The sequence below is a fragment of the Diabrotica virgifera genome, chromosome 2 (assembly GCF_917563875.1).
Source record: "Diabrotica virgifera virgifera chromosome 2, PGI_DIABVI_V3a".
NCBI lineage: Eukaryota > Metazoa > Arthropoda > Insecta > Coleoptera > Chrysomelidae > Diabrotica > Diabrotica virgifera.
Window position 1 is genome coordinate 107,003,190 of NC_065444.1, and position 17,197 is coordinate 107,020,386.

At 32.6% G+C, this 17,197-nt stretch overlaps 2 protein-coding genes across 3 annotated transcripts in view; one reads left to right on the top strand and one right to left on the bottom strand.

Annotated features, from left to right (window-relative positions):
• The window catches only part of LOC114334620 (vesicular integral-membrane protein VIP36), a 44,910-nt gene extending 34,435 nt beyond the window's left edge, over positions 1 to 10,475 (bottom strand). The window contains exons 1-3 of the mRNA XM_028284699.2: positions 10,274 to 10,475; positions 10,104 to 10,219; positions 9,853 to 10,050 (exon numbers count right to left, since the gene is read on the bottom strand). Of these exons, the coding sequence (XP_028140500.1) occupies positions 9,853 to 10,050; positions 10,104 to 10,219; positions 10,274 to 10,397 (438 nt within the window). The 5' untranslated portion in view covers positions 10,398 to 10,475. The remainder of the gene's footprint in view (positions 1 to 9,852; positions 10,051 to 10,103; positions 10,220 to 10,273) is intronic.
• A 2,338-nt stretch (positions 10,476 to 12,813) lies between these two features.
• Positions 12,814 to 17,197, top strand: part of LOC114334619 (caspase-6-like) — a 37,053-nt gene continuing 32,669 nt past the window's right edge. For both annotated transcript variants that reach the window (XM_028284697.2, XM_028284698.2), the window contains exon 1: positions 12,814 to 13,081. In XM_028284697.2, the coding sequence (XP_028140498.1) occupies positions 12,947 to 13,081 (135 nt within the window). In that variant the 5' untranslated portion in view covers positions 12,814 to 12,946. The remainder of the gene's footprint in view (positions 13,082 to 17,197) is intronic.

The following is a 17,197-nucleotide window of genomic DNA, read 5'->3' on the forward strand; positions in this document are numbered from 1 at the left end:
TCAAAAGTATCCTGATAGAAGACATCCAAAAAAGGACGTTTTTGAGAGATTTCGATAGATTTCGTGCTACTGGTAATGTTGCATACGGAAAGTTAAATAAAAATAAACCAGTTATTTGTGATGACGTCAAGGAGCTTGATGTCCTGCTTTCTGTTACGGAAAACCCAAATACTAGTAAAGAAAAAATTTCGGGTAAATTGTAAATCAGTCAAACGACTGTTAGAATTCTTAAGAGAAACCACTATTATCTGTATAAAACTTAACTACACCAGTATTAGACCAAACATAATTATGATAAATATTTAACTTATCGTTTATGGACTTTAGACTTTATAGAAGATCCTGATTTTTTTTTGAATGTATTGTATACAGACCAATATACCTACGTTTCATAATAATGGTTTACTAGTAAATAGACATAATTTTCATTTCATTATGATACAGTAAACAAACATTTATTTCGTACTGTTTAAAAATCGAGAGTGACTATAAATATTATTTTTAAAATCAATTTACCGTTTAAGAAAATTGTAAATTACGCAAAAACTATGACTCCTAGTTATAGAACATCTTTATATCATTCGAAAGAGGAACCTGTGTTTAGTATAATAATTTATTAATATACATGGTGTTCTATTTAAAATAATTATCATATGACACATTAAATAATCCAATAATGAAACTGTAAATTTTGAACACCCTGTAAATAAATGTGTAATAATCAATAATGGAATACATTAATTATAAAATAATTACCAGACCCTACTGTCATAACGTGACAATGTCATACAATGCCATTAATTACCTACATCTTTTGTTTTAAAATCGATTTACAGATTAAGAATTTAAATGTTGTTCTGAAGCTATTTCCTTGTGGTATTTTTATAATAAACTATTTTTAATGGGAAATAAGCCACAATTTTACCAAAAAATGATTTTATTACCGTTTCGAAGCCCAAATCGGGTTTCGTTGTCAAAATACAAAATACTACTAAAAATAAAAATGTTGTTGCTAAGTAAAAAATAAGAAGAATTTTTTTTACTTAGCAACAACATTTTTGTTTATTTTAGTAGTATAATTGTATTTTGACAACGAAACCCGATTTGCGCTTCGAAACGTTAATAAAATCATTTTTTTGGTAAAACTGTGGCTTATTTCCCATTAAAAATAGTTTATTAAGAATTTAAATAATTGTAAATTACGCAAAAACTATGAGACCTAGGTATAGGACATCCATATACCATTCGAAAGAGGTAAAATTGTTTAGTATAATTATTTATTAATATACATGGTGTTCTATTTAAAATAAGCATCATATGACACATTGAATAATCCAATAATGAAACTGTAAATGTTGAACACCCTGTAAATAATTGTGTAATATTTAATCATGGAATACATTCAACCAATATCCAACTATTTAGATGTAAAAGTTTTTTTTTTCATAATTTCTTAAATAACTTGAAAATAAGCCTTCTTTTAAAACTTTACATTTTAAGAAAAGTGACCATAACTCAGAACACTCTGTACATAGGTATAGGGAAGTCTTATGAAACTATACCTTCTTTTTTGCGGACAATTAAAAAATGCAATAAAATACAGGGTGTTCCATAAGAAAAAATATAACTTTCCTAAGAAAAAATATACAAACTACTAATTTAAAATTGTTTTCAAATCTTTTACCATTTCGCTGTAATTTTCCGTCCCGTTAGAGGTGACTCACCCTGTATATGGTGAACTTTTAGAATGGTTGTTATCCTACCTATCTGAAAGAATACAAATAGTATGTGTTCAGGGTTTTCAATCGTTTGAAATTAAGGTACCTTCAGGAGTACCACAAGGGTCACATCTGGGACCCTTACTATTCAATATCTATGTTAATGATATTGCCTCCTGTTTCCACTTTGCTTTTTTCCTAATGTTTGCTGACGATTTAAAATTATATTTGAAAATCGAGAATGATGGTGACTATCAAAAATTACAATCGGATTTGGATCGGTTGAGCTATTGGTGTGATAGCAACAGAATGGAACTTAATGTTAAAAAGTGCCACTTAATGGTTTTTGGTCGAAATAGAACTCCTACAAATCATATCTATACTATTAAGGATTGTCCATTAGACTCTGTATCAGATAAAAGACCTAGGTGTTGTGCTCGATTCCAGCTTATCCTACATCCCCCATATCTCATCTATTGCCTCAAAATCACTTTAACTTTTAGGGTTTATCAAACGTTGTGCTAAAGACTTTCTAAATATTCCATCCATAAAAATATTGTATTGTTCACTTGTGAGACCCCACCTAGATTACTGTTCATGTGTTTGGTCTCCACACTATAACGCCCATATTCAAGCTATTGAGAGTTCAACACAAATTCTTAAGATTTGTTGCATTTAAACAAAACCAGAGGGTTGATGAAATTAACTATTCAAATATGGAAAAGTCTCTCAACATAACTTCTCTCCAAATCCGACGCATGCATAAGGATCTCACAATGTTTTATACTATACTACACTCCAATAATTTTGGTCCTCAACTATTAGAGAAAATTAGCCTCCATGTTCCCAGTAGACAAACGAGGCTAAATCAACCCTTTTACGTTAGACCCCATCGTACAAACTACTGACACAACTCCTTCATGTCTAGAACACCAAGGTTTGCTAATCAATATTCCCAAAGTTTAGATTGTTATAGTTTTCCAAAAGAATTTAAAGCACAGCTTAAAAACTCTGTGTGATAGCTTGATGTCCTTGTGTTTTTTTACATTTTTTATTGTGTGTGTGTGTGTGTGTGAGAGAGAAAAAATGGCTTGGATGCGGGTCCGTTAGCCACAGATTTTTATTTTATTTTTACCTCAATTTATTAGTTTTGTTATATTTATACCTATTTCACTTAAATGACTATATTTTTTTCTCTCAAGTAGTTAATGAGTAATTTAAATATTTCCATTTTATGATAACTTATTAGATATTCTATACTAATTGGAAAATGAACTTGTGTTTGTCGTAAATTGTAATATAATTGATTTGTATATCTCTCGTTAATTTTGCATTCAAAGAAAATATGGTTCAAATCTCTAATCGTACATTTTTTGTTAATGTTTGTTATTTAATGTTCCTAGTTTGTATGATTAAAATTTTTAAATTTAATTTAGGTTAGGTTAAAAATCTCCTGTGATTAATGTTTATACTATATTTTAATTGGGTGATTGCCGTTGATAAATACTTACTTACTTACTTAGTCCTAAGTCCTAAGCCTTTCTACCTTTAGGTGTAAGGCTGGTGGAGTTGAGTTTGGCATTGTAGTCTCCATGCTTTCCGATCTTGCGTTAGGTTTCTTGCACTTTCCAATGTCAATCCCTTCTTCTCGACTTCTTTCCTGATTTCATCTACCCACATAACTCTTGGTCTCCCTCTTTTGTTTTTCCCCTGCACTCTCGTTTCGAACACTCGTTTTGTTAGCCTCTCGTTCGACATTCTACACACGTGTCCGAACCATCTAAGTTGTCCTTCTACTATTTTTTCATTGATTGGTTCTAGTTTTAGGTTTTGTCTAATTGTTTCGTTTCGTATTTTGTCTGTCCTCTTTCTGTTTGCTATTTTCCTCAGGAACCTCATTTCCATAGCATTGACTCTGGATTTTTGTCTCCCCGTCAATGTCCATGTCTCGCTGCTATACATGATTGTTGGTCTAACTACTGATTTTACGACTGCCGTTTTTACTTTTTCCAGTATCTCTTTTTTCCCAAAAAATGTTGTTTTCATAGTGTTAAATAAGCTTCCTGTTCGTCCCATTCTCTCGTTTATTTCCATGTCTTGTTTACCATTTGATTCGATTATTACTCCTAGGTATTTAAAATATTCCACTTGCTCTAGTTGTTTCCCGTCTAATTCTATTGCGTGTGTCTTCCTCGTATTTGAAATTATCATTGTTTTTGTTTTCTCTGTATTAATTTTCATATTTATGTTTGATAGTTCTTCTTCTAGGATTTCAAGATTGTTCTGTAAGTCTTCTCTGTTTTCTGCTATCAACACCATGTCGTCTGCAAATAGTAGCTCCGATAGTTAAGTCTGTTTCATTTGCCAGTATCCTAATGTTAGTTTTCTCATTCTTCTCTTGGCTTTCTTTATCACTTCATCCAGTACCACTGAGAATAGCAGTGGACTCAGCACGCATCCCTGTTTGACGCCTTGACTTGTAGAAAATTCTCTGGATTCCTCGTTATTGGTTCTTACTGTATTTGTATTATTTTTGTACATATCCTTTATTACTTCTATTATGTGTCTGTCGACTCCCCATTCTGTTAGTGTTCCAAACGTCCTTTCTTCAGATTCTGTCAAACGCCTTTTCCAGGTCAATGAAGCACATATGTATCTCTCTATTCTTCTTGATTACCTTCTCACTTACTTGTCTTAATGTGAATATTAGGTCTTGCATGCTTCTGTCCTTCCTGAATCCACACTGCGTGTCTTCCATAGTTGTTTCTATTTGGGTTTTTATTCTTGTCTCTATTATTCTTGCGAATACCTTCCCAGGGATACTTGATATGGTGATACCTCGGTAATTATTACAGTTTCTCTTGTCTCTCTTTTTGTGTATTGGTAATATAATGTCTTTCTTCCAGTCCTTTGGTAATTCTGCTCTATTTATGATATCATTCATTAGTTCTTTCATGCTATCCATTCCCTCTGTCCCCATGAATTTTATCATTTCCGGGGTGATATGATCCTTGCCTGGTGCTTTGCCCAGTTTTACTCTTTCTATTGCTTTCTCTAATTCCTCTCTTGTTATGTATTCCACTTGTTGTTCTTCATTCCTTTCTTGTATCTCCCCTATGTTGTCCTTGTCTACATGAGTTAGCTCTTTGAAATGGTCTCTCCATCTTTCCATTATTTGTTTTTCTTCTGTTAGTACGTTTCCATTCTTGTCTTTTATATTCGGCATAATGTGCTCTTTCTTTTATCTGAGTTGTTTTAATGCACCGTAGAAGAGTTTTTGGTTTTCCCTATAATTTTTTGTCCAAATCTCTCCCATGACCTTTCCTTTCCTGCTTTCACCGCTATTTTAACCTCTTTCTTTTTTTCTTTATATTCTTCGTAATCTTCCAGGTGTTTTGTGCTTAGGTATCTCTTCCATTTGTCTTTTTTGTTCTTTATTTTCTCTCGTATTTCTTCCGTCCACCATTCTGTTCTCCTCATGTTAGTATTTGCTATTTTTGCTTTCCCGCAAGTTTCCTCAGCTGCTTTGATTATGCTGGTTTTTAGATATTCCCATTTTTTTCTTCTATATTTGTATTTTTTGCCCTACCTTTCAAAGTATTATCTAATTTTTCTTGAAATTTCTTCTTATATATTTCTTTTAATTTGTAACTTTTTATTTTTTCATTTACTACCTTTCTTCTCTTTTCTTCTTTTTCCTCTGTTGTTCTCATTCTCATTATTACTAGATGGTGGTCACTGCCAATCTCCGAGCCTCTTTTCACTTTCGTATCCTGTACTCTTTTCCATTTGTTGGATTGATTGATTTTTCGTTTCTGCTGTCTTGTACTCTCGTGTTGATAAACCGTTGATAAATAAATAAATAAAATACATATCTGGACCTCGGAGGTAAACTACACTGTGTCAACATGGTGTTATTTTGAACTTCTTCTTCAAGTGCCATCTCCGCGACGGAGGTCGGCAATCATCATAGCCATTCAGACTTTGGAGAGGGCTACTCTGAAAAGTTCGTTTGATGTACATCCGTACCATTCTCTCAGGTTGTGCAGCCACGATATTCTGCATCTCCCTATGCTTCTTTTTCCTTGAATCTTTCCTTGCATAATGAGTTGGAGCAAGTTGTATCTCTCTCCACGTGTAATATGTCTGAGATATTCCAATTTTCTGGTTTTGACTGTATTTAAAACTTCCATTTCTTTATTCATCTTTCTCAGAATCTCTTTGCAGCGGCGGCTCGTGGGTCAATCTTCAGGGGGGTCATTTTGGTTTGAAAACTTCAAACTGTTGATTTTTTAAAGTATTTAAAAGATCTTTTAGCATTTATATTTTAGATAAAAAATACAGACTTAGATAAAACTCAATACTATTTACCCTAGTTTTCCGAAAATTAAATTTGTCTTTTTTTAGAGTAAATCTTTTAAAAAATATAGGAAAAATGGTATGAACAGGTTATTGACTGATATATAGATAGGAATATTTATAGTATAATAAATTGTAAATTTATTAAAACGAAACTTACTTTAAATATTTTTATATTTTAAGTCAATTCTTCTATCCTTTAGTTCTGCAAAATAGTCTATGACCTTCTCATTGAAATTTGGAATGCTCTTGACAAGCGTTTTCTCGATGCTCAGCATAGACAAGGCACTAAGTCTAGGTTGTCCCATCGTATTACGCAGGAATGTTTTTACTCTTTTTAAAGTAGAAAAACATCTCTCACTTTCCACGGTTGTCATAGGGAGTGTGCACAAAATATTTAATAACTTCACTGCTTCAGAAAATGTTTCAGACAAATTCATGTTAATAAAAAGCTGAAGTATGGCTACTGCACCAGCACTATTGCGAAAATCCTCACGACAATATAAGACTTCAAGTTCCGATTTTAGTTTGGAAATATTCACTGTGGGATAATTAGCCGTCACCATTTTTAAAATATTTTGCGGAAAGTTGGTAGTGTATGCTTCAAATTTCTCTATGTAGAATAACTGTGAAATCATGAGATGATCATTGAAACTAAACCTGTGATTTATTTCAGATATAATAATATCACAAATTTCAAGTGCAGTTCGTCGCTTTGGATCCTCTGCAGTAGTTTTTCTTTTTTTTGCTGTTGATGTGCTTGGTACTTCTGATTCCAAAATAGTATTTCTAATTATTTGGATATTGTTGTTAAAAGACAGGATACAATTTTTGACAGATATAACATCAATGTCTCGCATTTGCAATTGTTTAAACAATATATCAACATGGGGCATTATTTTATGGAAAAAATTTAACCAAAATAAAAAATGCTCATCTTCCAAATGTCTTTTTAAACCAGTTGCTTGATTTATATTGTTACCATCTTGCTCCTCATCAATAATTTCCTCTAAGCAAGATTTTAAATCATCTTTATAAGTGTATACAATTTCAACACATTTTGTATTGAAAGCCCATCGAGTAGGCGCAGCTTTAGGTAGCCTTACTTTAACCACTCTATCCAGAACCATCGTACGTTTTGGAGATCGGCCGAAAAAGGACGAAAATCCGTGTAAATTTGCAAAAAATATTTTTATCGGTTTGTGTTGACTCGCCGCTTTTTGGAGGATAAGATTAAATTGATGGGCATAGCAGTGAATGAAGTGTGCATTTGGGTATATTTCTTTAATTTTTGTTTGTACTCCTCCCAGTTTACCGCTCATGACTGATGCACCATCGTAACTTTGGGCAATCAATTTTTCAGGTGCTTCATTAATTTTTAATAATTGAAGTTCTTCCAATATTACATTAGTTAAATGTTGTGCTGTAGTACCTAGGGGGTTAACAAATTTCCAAAATCTTTCATGTACAATACCAGTTAATACATATCGCAATATGATAATCATCTGCGTTTTATTGGAGCTGTCTGTGGTCTCATCTACTTGAATGGCCACAAAATTTGTCTGGCCAATCTCCTTCATGATATGAGTATGCACAATGGCTAACATTGATTCTAAAATATCGTTCTGAATTGTTTTCGATGTTCCTTTAAATACTGTACTTTTTTCAATGTGTTCTTTAAACATTAAATCCAGTTCAGAAACAAAATCGATAAGGCCCAGAAAAATTCCACGATTATTGGAGCTGTCACTTTCGTCATGACCGCGCAATGCAATTTCGAAAACTCCACAAAATTTTACACAGTCGATTAGTTTGTTTAAAATATACCTATTTTTAGATACCAATTCATTAAAGTCATGCACAGATTTACGATATACACTATCAAGTTGCTGTCTTATGTTAACACGTCCTAAACTTGCGTAACTCATTGATGAATTTATATGAGTAGTTGAAGAGGCATGTTTTGTAATTTTCACTTTTAAATGCTTAATGTCAGTTACTCCATTTTTCGCCCATACAGCGTCATTCGAAAACAGTAAACACGGATAGCAAAAAAATGCATTTCTCACACTGCAGCCACAAATCCAATCACACAAATTGTACATTGATTCTTTAAAATATCTTTGAATGTCCTTACCCCTATCCTTTGTTGTTTGTTTTAAATTCATGTTTGGTTTTGGTCGACCACTTTCTTTTTTCTCAAGCCGCCGTTCATAATTTAGTGTTCCAGCAGATTTTAAGGCAATTATTTCGTCAACAACACTCATCTTGTTTTCTAACTAAACGTGAGGCCGTCGACTCTACTAGAGGTATACGACGGAAAGGTCACTCCCACTCTCGCCCACGAAATTGCTATCTGCCGTCTCTTTTCTATTTTACATGCATTTGTCCATAAGCCATAAGAACTGTATATAGACAATTTAAAATACGGCCCAGCCACGGGCTTGTGTATAGCGCGAGGCGCGACGTTATTATATCTATTATATTTGTTTTGCCAATGGAGACTGCTGAGAGAGAATTTTATATTTCAGAGTGAAGTTTTAGATAAAAGATATTTTTAATAAAATTGGTATTTTTATGAGATTATTTTAGGGGGGTCATTGACCAATTGACCCTAAGGAGGAGCCGCGCTTGTCTCTTTGTGATGTGTTTTGTGGTGGTCTTATTTTGAACAAGTTCCTTTAATCCACTTATTTTATTAGTTGGATTATACAAATTGGTTATACATTATCATTAAAATATGGTCATATTGTCTTTCAACCAATTATGGGATATATCAGATTTTTATTAACATCCTAAGTGCTCTAAACTTTGTGGCAAACACAGGCTAAACACAGTTGCTCGAAATGACATAGTGTAATTTACCTCCAAGGTCCAGATATAGATTCGAGGAAGGTGAGAGGTTCAAATTTCTAGGAACAATTATAACACGAAAACCAAATATAGAAGAAGAAATCCAAAATACAGTAATGAAAGAGAACAAGTGTGTTTATGCATTAAATAGGTTATTAGTAAATATCCATATAAAGAGGTGCCAAATTAAGAATATATAGAACAGTTATTAGGCCTATAGTAACTTATGCAGCAGAGACATGGACATTAAATAAAAAGCAACAAGAAATGGTACAGATATGGGAACGAAAAATACTAAGGAAAATATTTGGAGATTTGGAGAACACTGTTTGATCTGAAGGACAAATGAAGATCTGAGAGAGTTGTATGGGGAGCCCAGCACCAGCATACTAGGTGTAATAAGAACCCAACGACTAAGATGGTTAGGACACATACAGATGATGTCAGAGGGTAGACTACCAAAAATTCTATTGGAGGTACAACTGGAGGATGCCAGAGACAGTGGCGGATCCAGAAACTTGCCTTAGGGGGAATTTCTAATGAAACGTCAACCAAAAGACATAAAAAAGATAAACCCAAACTACATAAGACATAAATAATAACTTAAATGCATTAAGTTCCCTTAATTTTCCTAACTATCGTGTTATTGGGTTGGATTTTTATGTCAGTGGCTTAATTTTCATGTCAGCTAATATAATTTCCCTGTTGGGGGGATCTCTGGCCAGTGGTCAGAAGAGGTCAACCCAGAAAGGTGGAAAATGAGTGTAGAAGAGAATCTGAAAAGACTCAATGTCACAAATTAGAGGATGAAAGCAATGGTCAAGATCGGATGGAAAATGGTCAATCAAGCCATGGGCCTACTAGACTCGGCATGTTTATTATTATTATTATTTATCATTCTTACATCAATCATATAACTTACATTATGCGGACCATTATGGTTGCTATATGTGTCTAGAATAATCGCTAACCCTTGGAACATATCTTTACTACCAAACACAGGACCAGTGGTTAATCTATCCTTAGCATACCAAATGGCAAATCCATCACCAAAGAGATCCTTTCCTTTACCATGGACTTTAAAATGAACTTGGATATCCCAGTTTCTGCTGGTAACAGGCTAAAACAATAATTCTGTATTATCCAATTTAACTAATTAAGCACACTACCTACAACAGTATTCCATATAGCACCCCATTTACTTTGGGAATCATCAACAAGACGTATATAGTTTGGGGTAACAATTGTACTTCCAATAAAGTGCCAGAAAGGAATATCTAATCCCGAACCTACAAAAGATAAAAGTTAGAGAAAATCTTAACCTCTACAAACTTTTTAACCACCATAGTATGGTTTTATTAAAGAGTGCTCCCTTTTCATGAAATCTCGTGTATTCCATTGTGGCTGTGCGTGAATGACACTACAATATAAGAATATGGCTACAATATGAAATAAATTAATAAACATCTTTCCCAATTTTTATTTAAAATGTCTAGATTTAACAACTACCAAACTGACATACGAAATGACTTATACTTATTTATGTGACAATGTGACGTGCCGTGACGAAATCACCAAATGTCAAAGTCAAAAGTGAAGCTATTCTTTCTTCTACTCATTTTAAAGCTATTTTCATAAAATCCTCTTGACTAAAAATTAGGAATGCATGGAAATTTGGTATAAATATTTTCTACTAGTTTATTTGGAATATTAATATTCTAAATTGCTATATTAGCTTAGTGCAAAAGCCTTAGTTAAAACGTATAATAATTAACTTTTTGTTTTATTTACTCCTTCTTAATTGCTCATACGTCATACAGTGCGTCATAAAGTGGGCGACTCCTGGTGGCAAATTTGAAGAGCATCAACTCTAGGAAAACACTTTGCCATTAATTTGTGTACATATTTGCGGTCAGTTTATGTTGTAATTAACAATGATTTCGGCTTAAAAAAACTATTGCAGTGTTCCTCAGTATGCATTCCTATTATACTCCAGGTAATGACGTAAACTAACCAATGCCAAATCAGACAGTTTGTTAATTTAACGTTTGTATTAAACGTAGTATTTTTTATTGTTTAAGCGACTGCAAAATTAAATAAATAAATAAAATGGAGTGTATATTCTGTACATAGAATGTACATTGTTATGCAAAATATTCCGACCACCTCATAATTTCCAGAACACAATTACATATTATAAAATAAATTCACCTTAGTTTCCAGTTTTTATTTAATTAAAAATTGTTATCTGTTGGTGTAAAATATATTGTAGTGTACCTATTAACTAAATTAAAAACAAAATTAGAAATTCTAAGATAGAATAATAATTTTTAGAACGCTGTGTGATTCTCGGGGGGCCAGATTTGTTTGTGAAAAAAAGGTAAAAACAAATCAGTAGTTAGAATCAAATTTTAATGAATGCATACAGTTAAAACATAATTTTGAGTCGTCTTTAACCTCTAAGATGCCTTAGTGGCAAAACTTAGTGGTTACTTTGACAAAACACTCGTGTAAATGATTTTAATTTAACGTTTTAGAACTGTGAGGTCAAATGACAAAATGAATTGTTTTCCTAGAGTTATCGTCCATCTTTGAAATTTTGAGCGTCCTCTGTCGGAATTTAATTTTGCGAATGGTCATACCACCGAACGTCATACATACATATATACATACATACTCCATCTAATTTAATTACCGTTCCACGTCATCCCCGTCATAGCCCGTGACGTCACACGATACCAACACGAAATATTTAGGCGGTAGGTGTGTTCTTTTTTAGAATCACTTTGCCGAGTACACTGGCATTACAGCTACTAAACATATTTTATTATATACGCGTAGAAATAATATTTAAAGATTTCTATTAATTTAAGCTTAAAGAAATACACAATAATATGTTTCACTTGTGACACTTCATATTTGTTTCTATTCTTTACTATAATTATTTGTTTCATTATATTTACTGTGGGGGCCTCTAATGATCTACCCGATCTTAAGACAAAACCCCCGAGATTCGAGTTTAAATAAAAGACTTTGTACTTTTACTTTCTATAATCAGCTTTAAGAGTTAACAGCTTGCAAAATTATTGAATGACGAAAAATTAACCGTATATCTCTAAAATGGATAGTTCTAACACACCGCGTATAATTAAAATGTTAGTAAATACCATAATCCGGAATGTCAAACGTGCATTACAGTATTTCTTGTCGAACCTATTATTACCACTACACGATATCTTAAAAAGGTTCCCGATTTTCCGGAAACGTTCTTTGAATGCTAAAATGTGTTTTTTATTACGCGGCTCGGAAAATCTCGATCACCGTCTTGACTTATAAATTCACATTTCAACACTGAAAACTATTTACGACGCTCTCATTCTGAAATTCTTGTTACGAACATATATGTGTCAAAGATCTGCAAACTTAGCATGACGTGATTTCTTCGAAGTAGATAATTATTATCAAAACAAAACGTATATGTCTGAGCAGAAGAATGTGTCTATTCAGGGTTTTTGAAACTCCTAATATTATAACGATTTTTGAATACAGGGTGGTGCTTTAAACCAGACAAACAATTAATTAAATATTTAAATGGCTCGAACATTTACTGTTTTTATTATGTACTTTAACGTAATATTATAACTTAATTCTTGTTTTCTATTTCTGAAGTTTTTATTTATTTACATTGAATATTAATTTGTTTTGCTGTATAATCCACTTCCGCAAAAATTATGTGATGTCTTTGATTTAAAATGAATCCAAGAATTTTTTGTAATTGGGCAACAATGTCAACTTAGATCTCTAACGTAGATAATGACGTGGAACGGTAAGTAAATTAGACGGACTGTATGTAAAAATGTTCTTTTTTGTTTTGATCCATTTTCGATCTGTCAAAGTCTAATGTCAAAGTTGTAAATAAGAAAATTATTTCAACATTAAAATAGTTTTTATTGTTATATTTTTATTACATTGTTAAAGTATTAATAACCACTGGTGCTTTAAAAATATTTAAAACCATGAATAAAGAGTGTAAGGATGTTATATTAAAACACTTTGTTAAGCTGATGGCAAATTGTAATATTCACATTCTAAAAAACCATTTAATCAACAAAGGAATTTTTAAAGAAAAAGAATGGGGAGATATATTTGAGGTAAGGTTTTTACTTTATTGAAATGAAATAATCCTTTATTTATAAGAAAGAAAAATATTGTAAATAATCTTTGATCATATTTATATTTGTTTTGATATTTTACTTTTTACATCATTTCCAGCTAATTTGATGAATTCTTTTGGCTAACAAAAAGTTTTGGTTTGTTTTTTTAATTTTATTTAGTGGGCGCCCCCGAGAAGAAACGACTGTTATGGTTCATCTTCTCCTTGTACATTGTTTTAATTTTTTTCCTCATTTCTTTCGATGTTGACATTTTTGTAATCATTTTCTCGATTGTAGTTGTTGGTATGTTCTCTTCTTTGTCCAAAGTTTTGTGCTTGATGAGCAGGGCTTTCAGATTGCTCTAGGTCTCTGCTGTACTACACTTCTTCTATAATCTATAATATATTTTTGTGTTCTTTTATTTTCTTTTCAACATACCTCTCTTGCCTGTACATTGACATAGGCTATCAATGTTGTGATAATTTTGTAATGTGAAGTGACTCTCCATGGTTTCATAAACGTGAAGAGCAATTAATTCTACTAATTGTTCCTGAGAATAACTATAATCTAAGTGCTACAAGTTGTTATATATTATTATTTGTATGACATATTATCATTCCTATCCCTGATCTTTCATTGTACTTCCCATTCTGCAGTTCATGATTGATATCCACTTGCTTTGTTTTTCCCCAGAAATACAGGAGAAATTTTGTTTCAAAATCCATCTATGAGCTCAGGTCATTTTCTTTGCTTTCACACCACAAAGCAGTTCCATCTTTTAGATGGCTTCTTATAATTTTATTGCAATCTTTAACACCTTGGCTATGTTTTGAGACAACAAATAGGCCTTGTATTACATTAAAGGTTGGCTGCATAAGATTTTGATGAAAGATACTGGGTGTTGTTTTCCGATGTCCCTGCCAAACTGGATTCTGCTCTTATTAGTGCTTTATACAATTACTTACTGACTGTGTCCCCATTTTTGACATTTTCCTATCTTCTTAAGCACGCATTGAAAATGCAAGAAAAGCATTTATAAAAAGATGTTTGTTAATCGAGACCTTCTTCTGGAGCTGAGGATAAGAGCCTTAAGATGCTACGTGTTCTCGACTTTGTTGTATGGAGTGGAAAGCTGGACACTAAAAGTAGAAAATATAAAGAAGTTGGAAGCCTTTGAGATGTGGTGCTATAGAAGGTTTTTGAAAATACCATGGATCCAATGAGTTACAAATGCAGAAGTGTTAAGAATGCTGCAAAAGGATTGCGAGGTGATGAAGAACATCAAAACAAGAAAGCTAGAATATTTAGGCCACATTACCAGAGGTGCGAAATATGAGATATTAAGGCTCATAATGCAAGGTAAAATAAAGGGTAAAAGATCTACAGGTAGAAGAAGAATTTCCTGGCTGAGAAACTTAAGAGAGTGGTATAGTTGTAGCTCAGTAGATCTTTTCAGAGCAGCCGCCAATAAGGTACGGATAGCTGTGATGATAGCCAACCTCCGATAGGAGAAGGAACTACAAGAAGAAGAAGTATCTTCTTTAATTTTTCTTCCACTTTTTCCATATGTAATTTTAATGCATTCTGAAATTTTCCTTCCACCTTTTTAATCTCTTTCTGTATCTCCTTTTGGAAATGTTTCTATGTCTCCTTATGTATTTCTAATTTCTTCTCAGTTTCCTCAGCAATCTGGTTTACCTCTTGTTGCATTTTCTCTACATAACTTTTCAAATCATCTTTTTTCATTTTTTTTGAAGTTTCAAAAAATTGTTTTCTTGTTGTTTCATCATTGTCTCATTTTGTTGCTTATTTCTTCTTGCCTTGATTGCATTTGGTTTGCTTGTTTTTGTTAATCATTTTCTTCTCTTTGTGCCAATACTGTATTCTCTATTTGTTGCTTATGTCCTTCTTGTATTGTCTTCATCATTTGAAACAATTGTTTCAGCATTCAGCTAACCTATTGTTATCGATAATCGTTAAAGTTAAAAAATGTACTTGTGCGAAATAAAAAATAAACTTTAAAGTGTATATAATAATAAATATTTATATTAGTGCTGAGGATAACATCTATCATTTAATTTAAAATGGCCAGTGGCGGAACAATCCGAAAGGAAACCAATAGAAGGAACGAATATAGTAGCGACGAAGAATCTAAGAATAAAAAATATAAAGGAGATGAATTGTATTTTGAAAAGAGTAACATGCCGAGACGAACACCGACACAAATGAAGAGATGATAAAAATGATGCGGGAAGTTATGTGGAAAAATGATGAAATGATGGCAGAAATAAGAACCACCATACGGAAAGACCAAAAGGAAATGATGGAATATATTAGGGAGTTAAAAGAAAAAAACAAAAAATTGGAAGAAGGTTTAAAAATGGCAAACAAAAGAATAGAACAATTGGAAAAAGATAGACGGAGAAATAATATAGTATGAAAGGACCTAACACTGGATCCTAACGACGGAAAACAAGTAAAGGAGTCAGTAGAACACTTCATAAGAAGAAATCTCAAATTACAGGTCAAACTGAGAGGAGCGGTAAAGATCGGAGACCAAATATTTGTAGCAGAAATGGAGAACCTAACGGATAAGCTAAGTGTACTAAAAAACAAAGGAAAACTGAAGAATCTACAGGGACAAAAGGACATAGAATCAGATTTAACAAGAAAGGAAAGGGAAATACAAGCAAAAATTAGGAAAATGGCAAAAGAAGAAAAGACAAATATTGCTTCATCCAGTGGTACTGGATGAAGCGATAAAGAAAGCCAAGAGAAGAATGAGAAAACTAACATTAGGATACTGGCAAATGAAACGGACTCAACTATCGGAGCTACTATTTGCAGATGACATGGTATTGATAGCAGAAAACAGAGAAGACTTACAGAACAATCTTGAAATCCTAGAAGAAGAACTATCAAACATAAATATGAAAATTAATACAGAGAAAACAAAAACAATGATAATTTCAAATATGAGGAAGACACACTCAATAGAATTAGACGGGAAACAATTAGAGCAAGTGGAATATTTTAAATACCTAGGAGTAATAATCGAATCAAATGGTAAACAAGATATGGAAATAAACGAGAGAATGGGACGAACAGGAAGCTTATTTAACGCTATTAAAACAAAATTTTTGGGGAAAAAAGAGATATTGGAGAAAGTAAAAACGGCACTCGTTAAATCAGTAGTTAGACATGGACATCGACGGGGAGACAAAAATCCAGAGTCAATGTTATGGAAATGAGGTTTCTGAGGAAAATAGCAAACAGAAAGAGGACAGACAAAATACGAAACGAAACAATTAGACAAAACCTGAAACTAGAACCAATTAATGAAAAAATAGTGGAGGGACAACTTAGATGGTTCGGGCACGGGTGTAGAATGTCTAACGAGAGGCTAACAAAACGAATGTTTGAAACGAGAGTGCAGGGGAAAAACAAAAGGGGTAGATGAAATCGGGAAAGAAGTCGAGAAGAAGGGATTGACATTGGAAAGTGCAAGAAACCTAATGCAAGATCGGAAAGCATGGAGACTACAATGCCAAACTCAACTCCACCAGCCTTACACCTAAAGGTAGAAAGGCTTAGGACTAAGCAAGTAAGTAAGATTCAGCATTGCCAATTCTTGTCTGCTTCTTGTTTTCATCTTAGTTCATTCTCAATAGTTTGATAGACAACAAATTGTATGTTTAAAATAAAAAATTAAAGTGTTCCCTTTTAAACTTGTATTACCTCCCAATAATAAAATTTCAATATCATCAAATGGTTTCATTTTATGATATTGAAATTTTATTATTGATTGACTGGCCAGTTGATTGCTAAAATTAGTGCCAATAAAACATAAAACACAAACACACAAATTTTATTATTAATCAAAAAATATGTCGAAGTACTAAAATTGTTGAAATATCATTTTGTGAGGATTCCAATATGTCAGAAATCAAGAACATACAAGTAAACAAAACTATAGAAACATAATATATGATTATTTCCAATTCACTTGTAATCCCAAATGCTATACTAGATAATCTAATAGTCTAAGAGCTAGTGAACCCTCTGACTAACGGTCGTCCCGTAAGGCTAGAAATTTTTCTAGTGATAATTCAT